Below are 9791 nucleotides of genomic sequence, written 5' to 3'. Positions count from 1 at the left end.
TTACTTTTATCGCATGCATGTATTTTTTATGGTTAATATTTTCATCTTTCTGCATCCAGGGATGCACTTCACAAGAAACTGAATAATGGGACATCTTCCCTTCTGTCTCCTCCGCTCTCACCATGACATGGCATTTTTTTCTCAAAAGAAATCTGGGCTGCCACTGCCTCCCTCCTCCATCCATCCCACCCACACACTTTCATTTAAAGTTTACAACCAGTTTTGTCCATGCTACTCAGATCAACACATTGACATGCCATCAGAGGGTTATTTTGCTTTTTTGGTGCTCCTGCAAGGGTTAATGTTCACATCCCTCTCCATCTAAAGAATAAGTTGCCTATCTCACCCCCACCGTGAAATTAAGCGCAATCACAATCACCCTTCATCCTTACCTTGCAAAGTCTTGGCATGCCAAGCCAGAAGCAGAGTCTGTGCATCCTGAGTTGCTAAATGAACTTAAAAAAATATATTAAAAAAAATAAAAAAAGGAAAACACCCACCAACAATCTCACTGCCTCAGTAAGGTCTCTTGCGAAGATGGTTTGTCTGTGGAAGCGAGGGCTAGGAACAAAGTTGTGGGGTGGAGGGGGAGGAGAACATGATTGACAGCCCTGAGCTGAGACTCATCCCTTACCTTGGGCCATGCGGTCTGATTGGCTGCCTGCTGACATCCCCAAGCCCTGCACTTTTTAATAGACGCTTTTGGATGATCTACAGGGAAAAGGCTTGGAGAGGTGTGTTTCTGACAAGCCAGAAAGTCATCCGCACTTCAAGGGACTTTGTTTAACTCTTTTTTTTTTTCTTTTTTTCTTTTTATTTTTTTTTTCCTGGAAGGGGGGCTGTTCTTCATTTTCGCACTTAATGTTTTTCTGAAAACTTCGCTGAGATTTTCCCCTTGCACCAGCCTGGACTAATGGATTACCACCTGCTTGGATTAATTTTATCTTTTCTCTTCAGTGGCACAAAGGTCTTAGCCGGTTACCCAATTTGGTGGTAAGATTTCTTCCCTCCTTCCCTCTTTCTATGATTGATTAATGAATTAATTAATTATTAGCTATGGGATCTGTGTGTTCCTTCCTTTTCAACCTTAACACTGCTGAGCTGGCCATGATTGCATGTTTGATTCTAAGCATAATTTCTTCAGATTTGACTGGTAATTAATGAAAAGTTTGGGGATTATTTTTAAAGGGTAATGTCTACGTTTCCTTTTGCTCAAATGGAGTCTTCCCCACCACTCTTAATTTCTCCATTTTTGTCACTGTAGAAATAGGCATTTGTTTTAGATGTTAAGGGATGTGTTTTTATTTTCTTGTGCAATATAAATTTTGTCTGTTGCATGACTGTTTAGCAGGTGTTTTCCTCTTTTCCATTAAACTGCGATCGATGCTTTAAAAAAAAAATAATTCTATTTTCTTTTCGGCTGCTGCAGTTTTTGGACTTCTTTCTCTTCTTTTGTTGTATTCTGTTATGTGAATTTAGTCCAGCAAATAAGCTGAGAACACAAATGGCACCTGAGAAAATATTCATTAGCAAAATTCCTCAAAGATGGGTTTTGTTCTTTCTAATTATGGAAATGTCACTTATTTTCTTGCACTAACAATAAAAATAACAATAATAAAAGAATTGGTTATATCTTATAATGCGGCTGTTAAATAATCTGAGTTACTTATTTTAAAAATAAATATAGCAATATAAATAAATATATTAACAAAAGGTAATTGGGAGCAGTTTAAAACGAAAAAAATAGGGAATACAACATTTGAGGTCATTTAAACACAGCAGACAGCAAGTTGCATAACAGAGTATTTCAGATAATTTCTGTCTTTATCATGTAGGATTTCTCATTGGAATATATCTCATTAAGTTTTGTGTATGCCAGGTAGGGGCTTTAAGCCTAAAGATCCGTAGGGCGAAGAGGGAGATGTTGGAATTCGCACTACTGAGATTCTTCGGTTATTTTTGCCTTTCCAGAAAAGTCTTTTTTTTTTATTACTGAATTAGATCCTTTCAGTGCCAACATGGAGATGGCAAGAAGTAGGCGGGAGTGAACTTGGAAATGGACTGCCATGTCTGGGAATATTTAGAAATGTGAATGGAAAGCTGATTTTTAAAATAATCTGCTTATTACTGTGGACTTTGAGAATGAAAATGTGCAGTTCCAGAAGAGAAAGACTAAGCATACAATGAGAAGTCTTCGCTCAGGAAGCGTTTAAAAGCTATGCAGGTTCATGAAATGGCTAAATCACAGCATGTTTTCCCAAAGAATTAAATGATTTCCTCGCCCTGAGCGTAGCTGCTTAACTTCAAGGCCTAAGGCTGGGGCAGGGGAGCCTACTGAAATAAAGACCACATCACTTTGGTTGCCGGTATCTCTTTTCTCCTTAATCTGGGGACCAGCGTGTCTGAGTGGGGGTGCGCGGTGGGTTGTAGCATGGGTCAAAATTGCGTGGCTGGATCTAAAGGCAACAACCTGCCACTGGAAACAGCATGGGGCAATGGTTCCTGGCACTGGCAGCAGCCCTCCAGGGTTTTACTGGTTCCTGACCTGCCTCAGGCTCAGATATAAATTAGGATTTAACACCTGAATTGGGAGGAATTTGACTCTCAGAGAGAGGAACCCAAATCTCTTTGACAAAAAGGTCTGATTTTCCCTGTGAAGTGAAAATGTCCCCATCACCAAAATGCCCTTCCCTGTTTTCAGGAGAAGACACTGCAGACAGGTGTCTGTACCGTGTGCCTTCCCCCAAACCCCTGAAGTTCACCCAAAATGAACAATACAGAGGACATGTAAGATTGCTGGTCATGGATGGAAATACCGAGGGCATGGCAAGCAGTGTCCATGGGAAAGGCAGGAGTCAAACAAGCTACCCACAGAATTTTGTACAATAAATCTGCATCTGGCATATCTGGGGCAATTCTGGCAATATCCAAAGTGCCGAAGCACTTTTACTGCACTAAAATGGTGTGGTGAGATGCCCCATATAGGGCTGAAGGGCAAGGGAGAGGCTATCAGAAATGGCAAAGGGTTTTCAAGGTTTCTTGAAGGCTGAAGGAGCAGGACAGAAATACTGTGGGCCATGGTTTCCTGATTGCTCAGGCAGAGACAATGCTTCTTACAGCATGCAAAATTAAAAGTCTCCTTCGGTCCCACCAAAGGTTTAAATATCTGCCCTGCGGAGACAAGTTTTTATGTACTGTGTGCTCTAGCATAATGTGATATATAGTCTTAAAAAACACATGCTTTTCAGGTTGTCTTCCCAATCCACTGATCTTTAGGCAGGCATAGAGCAGCCTTTGGGGGATGAATACCATTTGCAGGGTTCAACATGCCCCAAGACACGGGGAGGGAAGCAAAGATGGGGCACAGATCAGCCCAGTCCCCTGCACTGGGTTCCCACAGCTGTCCAAGCCAGGCTGGACAGGACATCATTAGTGCTTTCTTATCCTTGTATAAATCCATTTCTGCTTAATCCGAGATGTTCAGGGATGCTGTGCTGCTTGCAGGACCCCGAAACTGCTGACAGTGCCCGGTCATGCTGGGGCAACGTTTCTGGGTATATTTCTCCTCTATGGGAAATATTTCTGCAGCAAAATCAAAATGGATAATTTCTGCTTTGGGGCATAAATGGGGAAAAAAATATTCCTGTAGTGAGGAGGAAGTGTCTGAACATGCTAAAGGAGAAGAAGTGCAATAAGAACAGGGTCGCGGCACCTCCTAAACGGGCTCAGGGCTGGCTGTAATAATCCCACTGCTCCACAGTGCAGTCAGACAATGCAGGCAAGCAGGAGGGCAGTGACAGTGCGGTAGAAGGGGTAAAAGCAAAAAGATGAATCTGCAGAGGATTTGTAGGGAGTTTTATTTTCACTGAGTGCTCAGGAAAGGATCCTTCCCCTCTGGTCATATTATCTAGAGAGTGCACAGTTCAACAGCAACCTTTCAGCTCGCATGCCATCATGTCGGAGAGTGGATCCTGCCCCCGGCCTCAGTGGTGAAATGTTACCCGCCAGGCAGAGAGACTTGGCATGGGGAGCGTGTGGATGAAGTCTGAAAAGGTGTTATGCGAATGAAATGACTTTGCGGTGCATGCACAGGTCTGCAGTGCCCAGACTTGCTGGTGGCAGCGGGATGTTGGAACTGCTGGGCTGTAAAGCCAACAGGGACAGGGCCTGGGGTTCGCAGCCCATGGTGTTCAGTTGCTAGCAATTCCCTGACATCATCCTGTCCCTTAACAACTAGAATTCTTCCTAACTATGCCTGAGCAAGATCCAGGGGTAGCACAGACTGTAGAAGTAGTTTTCAGTGAGCAGGGGCTGCTATTTTGCCATAGGGCCAACTTTTCACATGCCTTCACCCTACTACAGCAGTGAAAAGGAACAAATGGGGCACAGATGGGAAAAGGTTGTCTATGTGCTACCTTTGAGAATGCTGACATGAGGAACTGAAGCCAGTAAAAGCTTCCTCAGATATGTGTCCAATGCTTACGCTGTCTGGGTTACTGCTGCTAAAAGGGAGACAAAGATGGAGAGATGCGGTGAGGCCATGGAGAGCCAGGACTGCTGTTCTTCCTGGCCATGCAGAGATGGCACAGATGGAAGAAAAGTGAGCAGCGAGGCCAGGGCTGGCACGTGAGCTCCGCAGCCAGCAGCCTTGGGTCACGCCAACAGACCTCCTAGGCGCCAGCTGAAGGGAAGATGGTGACACCAATCACACCTGCAGTCAGTATTTTAATCCCAAATGCTCTTCTAACAGCAGGGATAACAGCATGTGTGTGAGATGGGGAGGATCAAGGTATGACAGACTTGTCAATGAAGCATATAGACAGAATGACAGCTGTACCAGGAGCTTTCTGGTAATGCCCTGAAAAATTTAGATGAAGGGGAAAATATGTCCCCTGCCCGGAGCTGTGTCAGTGCGGTCTGACAGAGATGTTGAGGCCCAGGAAACAGCCAGAAAGTGCTGCCAGAATGCTAATATGTGTGCAGGGGCTGAAGAAGACAATCAGGGAGACAACTCCACCCATGAACTGAGAAAAAAACACCAAATGCTCTCCTCTTCCATCAGCATCATTCACCTTTGAATGGGGCAAGAATTCTCAAAACATTTGGCATGTGACTAGCCTGGGGAAAGGAGCCAGATTTGGAGCCAGTGGTGAAAACAGGAGGTAAAGAAATCAGCCCCAGTCCTCTCAGGGCTCCTGAGGACACAAAATCAGTAGGTCACTGCCCATAGCTGTGGCTCTCACCTACATATACCTACATATTCCCATCCAGTATTTTTTTGCCTCTAAGTAGATGATTTGGCAATTGGCAGAATCACTTTGTCCATGATATGTTATTAAATTTTGTTTCCATCCCTTAGACATGTTTCCAAGAGAGTCTGGAGGCTTTGGCAGCTCTCTGAGGATTCCAGTGGCCTTGGGTCCCTAGAAAGAGGCAGACAGAAACTTCAAATCATGTTCTCACCAGTCCCACAGTAGCTCCTCGTTAGGAAAAAGACATATGTGAAAAGCATTTGCATGTAGATGCAGTTTGAGGTGACATGTAGCTTGTCTTCTTTAGCTTTCAGTGTCTTACCTTTGTGGAATGAACAGGAGACTTCATTCTCTTGACAGTCTCTGAAGGTTCAAACATTTATATCCTGTAGCCTGTGGGTTATATGCATGCGGCCCTTAAAGCTTTGTTCAAAAGGAATACTTAAAATTGCATTGCAGAATCCACTACAAGAGTGGATTTCCTGATGCAAATCCAGCTGCTGCAGTACTACAAAGGAAATAGAAGACCCCCACATATAATCTTCCCATGGCTTAAAATGCATCCAGTTCTGAGGGAAAATGACTAAGGTAATAATGGAAAGTGTCAGTGACAGAGCTAACCGCATTTATCCTGCAAGCCCAGCAGTGCTGCTCCCACTCCTGTTCTGGCACCTGAAGCCAAAGTCCCTCCACCAGCAGCTTGCACAAGCACACAAAGCTCAGAACTGGAAGAGTTAAGGCATAACCATGTGCCACCTTCTGCTGTGTTAACACTCCCCAGCAGGGAGAGGCAGGCAGCTGGTGTGTAACACCGCAGACTGTTTCCCCTAGGTGTGTCAAAGCTTGACTGCCAGAGCTGTAGGTGAAGCTACCCCAGGACTGCAGTGAGGCCAGAGATAATAGGAGAGATGCTGGGGTGATGCGTGGCTGCTCATGAAAACAGCTGTAAATAACTAAGTGGACACAAGTGACAAAGATCTTATGGTTTTAAAGGTTTTCCTCAGCATTTTTTTGCAAACAGACATGACCCAGAGGTATCCGTATCACCACCCAGACAAACAGCATGGTTAGTCCATGGTACATAGTGAGATTTTTCCAGGATCATAGAATCATAGAATCATAGAATATCCTGAGTTCAAAGGTATCTGCAAGGACCATCAAGTCCAACTAGTCCAACTCCTGGGTCTGCGCAGGACCACCCAAAAATCAGACAATATATCTGAGTTTTGTCCAAACACTTAAGCAGAAATTCAGGCTTACCAGCTGTGCTGTACTGCCAGCACACTTGGGCAATCCCAAACGTTGCCAGAGGAGAGATTCTGAGGATATACAGCCTTGCGAACTTCAACACTTTCCAAGTCTTTGCAGAGTTTTATCATGGTCAGCATCTCTTGTCAGTTTTCTGTCTCACCTGTATTATAGAGTGCAGTGCACTGGAGTCCTGAGTACAGTAACAGCTTCAAAATGCTACTAGAACACAATAGTAAGGAGCAATAAGAAAGGTATGCGTTTCCCTAAACATCAAGAAGTCTCATTCTCTTGAAAACTAGCCATTCACCTGGAGTGTCCCAGCCCCAGGGATCCACTCTGTCCTGCAGGGCCAACACGAGCTTGGAGCCAGATAGCTCCAACACATGGAGAAATGCTCTGACTCACATATATTGACTTAAAAGAGTGTCTCTGCCCTTAAGTCAGGGATCTCTTAACATTCTTGTAACTAAATATAGAAGTAAATTTAAATGGTCACAAATAACATTTAAGAAGCAGTTTAATTGCAAGCTGATTACTTTTCATTTGAATCGTTCATTAAAAGCAGTACATGACAAAGTTAAGCAACTGTCTAAGAGAACCTCTGCAAAAGCACTGGAAATTCAGGGGTGAATTCTGGCTCCTTGGTACTGGTAGCTCAGGGCTGCCTGTGGGGTGCTGTAGATGCCGGCAGCCACCAAGCTGCAAATTCACATGGCAGCCATTCTACGTTCTTGTCTTGCCTTCTCAGCTCTCACCTTGATGTGACCACTCACCTTGATGTGGTCAGGTAGACATGTCACACCTCTCCAACACAGTTGTATGCATGCAGGCAGGGAACCAAATGAGTAAGAGCAGTGCTGAAAAGGACCAGCAGTCACCAGCAGGAAGGTGAACTCACAGTTTTGCTTATCCCAAGCAAAATGAACTGTGATGAGCTACGTTGGGAGGAAGAGTGTGGCCAGCAGGTGGAGGGGAGTTGTTAGCCTCTGCCTGGCACCTGAGGGGCCTGCACCTGTAATGCTGTGTAGAGAATTGGCCGCCCAGTTCAAGAGGCATGTAGAGAAACTAAAGATTGATCAGTGGATGCTTCCAGGATGATGAGGATCTAGGGCACATGGCTCACCAGGGAAGATGGTGGGATATGGGCTCATTTACTGTGGCCAAGAGGATACTGAGGGCTGTTCAGTAGCAGCCTATCGTTTCTTGAAGGGCTGTTACAAACATGATGGAGACAGTCTTTTCCCCCTAGTGCCAGATAATACAGCAAGGGACAATTGCTGGGCATGAGGAGACCCTCCTTGCTCAGAAGGGTGGTGCAACCCTGAGCCGGCTGACCATGGAGGTGAGGAGGCTCCATCCTTGGACATTTGCAGAACCTGGCTGCAGGAAGCCCCCACCACTCTGAGCTGGTGCTGGGGAGGGTCCTGCTCTGAGCAGATGCTTGGATTAAAAGCAGGTGCTTTAAACTAAAAGAGAGTAGGTTTAGATTAGATGTAACAAATAAATTATTTACTATGAGGGTGGTGAGACACTGGAACAGGTTGCCCAGAGAAATTGTTTATGTCCCATCCCCGGAAGTGTTTAAGGCCAGGTTGGATGGGGCTTTGAGAAACCTGGTCTAGTGAAAGGTGTCCCTGCCCACGGCAGGGGTTGGAATTAGATGATATATAAGGTCCCTTCCAATCCATACCAATCTATGATTATATGATTCTATGACTAGAGACCTCCAGGGATTCTTCTAACCATCATTTCTCAGTCTATGATACACCCTTTGCCAGGGATAAGAGCAGTGCTACAAAAGATGCAGTGTTAGTTCTTGTAATATGGAGTCCCCACTGTATGTCTAATGGTGGTGGGTGGGAGGGGTTTCATTGGGATCCTGGACACAATTAAGCAAACTCTCAGCCATGTTACAGCTCAAGGCTTTCAATGGCAACATACAGCCCAAAACCTGTGTCAAGGAGAAACCTGATGGCCACTCATGCCACCCACGCTATGCACTACACCTTCTGTGCCCAGGTATGAGTCATTACAGGTCTTTAGCTAATGTTTTCTCACTACTTCGATTTTGGGCCTGTAGATCTCAAGCTGCTGCACTGCAGTCACTGTTTTACTGGCTCTGTGAGACCAGGAGAGATGCAAGAATGCCTTCAGCCCTTTCTTTCTTCCTGCAGGCACAATACACAGAGCCCTCAAAGGATCTGACTCTAAGGTCACTCAATCACTTCTGACTTTTACATTACGCTTTCATAATTCAGGTATTGCTCTGAGGGTGCTTGATTTCCACTGCTGTCATGTAGGTCCATTGAGCACTACCCACAAAGCAGGGACACTAACCAGCAGGTAGAAAGCCATCTCCCATCTGACACTGGTGATAGGGTCTCAGTGATGCTCGCTGGGCCCTTCCACTGCCAAGTCAAACAGTTTGACTTAAACCAGTGTTTGGATTTTGTAGGAAAAGGCAGCAGAAGGTCCAAGCAGTAACTTAAGACGAACTTCAAAGAAAACCTTAAATATAAAATATTAAAGAATGAAGAACTGCCGTGTGTAATGAAAATAAGTAGAAATAATGCACAACACTTTCCATTATCTCTGTTGTGTATTCAACTGGAAAATTTATTCAACTGAAAAATGTCTTCATCTGATGTGTGCTACATATCTCAATTTCTAGAGATCACCAGCAGACAGGCCAGTCATCTAGAAATGCACCTCATCTAATGTTTAGGCAGAAGTTGTTAGTCGATTTGCCAGCAGAAATCTCAATGTGAACAAGAGTGCAGTACTCCTTTTGCATCGTGAGAATGAAGCTGCCTTAATCAGCGCATACTTAATATATATAAATTCCGGTCAGTTGGGTTAGCAGTGGTATTTGTGTCCAGCTGCTAACTCCCTTAGCATCGTAGATCTGATTTGCACAACCAAGGTAGAGTTTATAGCAATTTGACTCAACCTGAGGATGTTTTGAAATTTTTGCTAGGCCTTCATGAAGCATCCCAGGGTAGTCTGGTAGGATGCTGGCAGCTGGTAGTGGCTGTCTTCATACAAGTTGCTGTCTTCAAATGTTTGGCTGGTTTTCGTATCTGACAGGGTGTCAGTACACACTTCTGAGCATTAAAATAGAAAGAATTCTGTGTTCAGAGTTCAGCCAGGCAGCAAAGTGTTTGATGAAAGTCAAGGCCTTTTCTTGTGCATCCAAGAAACACTTTCATATTGCTGCTATCATTTTTACATTATGAAACTCATACTGAAGGCTTTTGAAGATGCAGTCTGAGCTGATTTTATTTGTGT

General features: G+C 44.5%; 1 protein-coding gene across 1 annotated transcript in view; it reads left to right on the top strand.

Moving 5' to 3' along the window:
* The first annotated feature begins 597 nt into the window (after nucleotides 1-597).
* WNT3 (Wnt family member 3) overlaps nucleotides 598-9791 on the top strand; it is a 49531-nt gene continuing 40337 nt past the window's right edge. Inside the window, exon 1 of the mRNA XM_013201438.3 lies at nucleotides 598-993. Within this exon, the coding sequence (XP_013056892.1) occupies nucleotides 914-993 (80 nt within the window). The 5' untranslated portion in view covers nucleotides 598-913. The remainder of the gene's footprint in view (nucleotides 994-9791) is intronic.

The sequence above is a fragment of the Anser cygnoides genome, chromosome 22, assembly GCF_040182565.1.
Source record: "Anser cygnoides isolate HZ-2024a breed goose chromosome 22, Taihu_goose_T2T_genome, whole genome shotgun sequence".
Classification (NCBI taxonomy): domain Eukaryota; kingdom Metazoa; phylum Chordata; class Aves; order Anseriformes; family Anatidae; genus Anser; species Anser cygnoides.
Note: the sequence above shows the minus strand (reverse complement) of the source record. Positions and strands in the feature narration are given on the sequence as shown.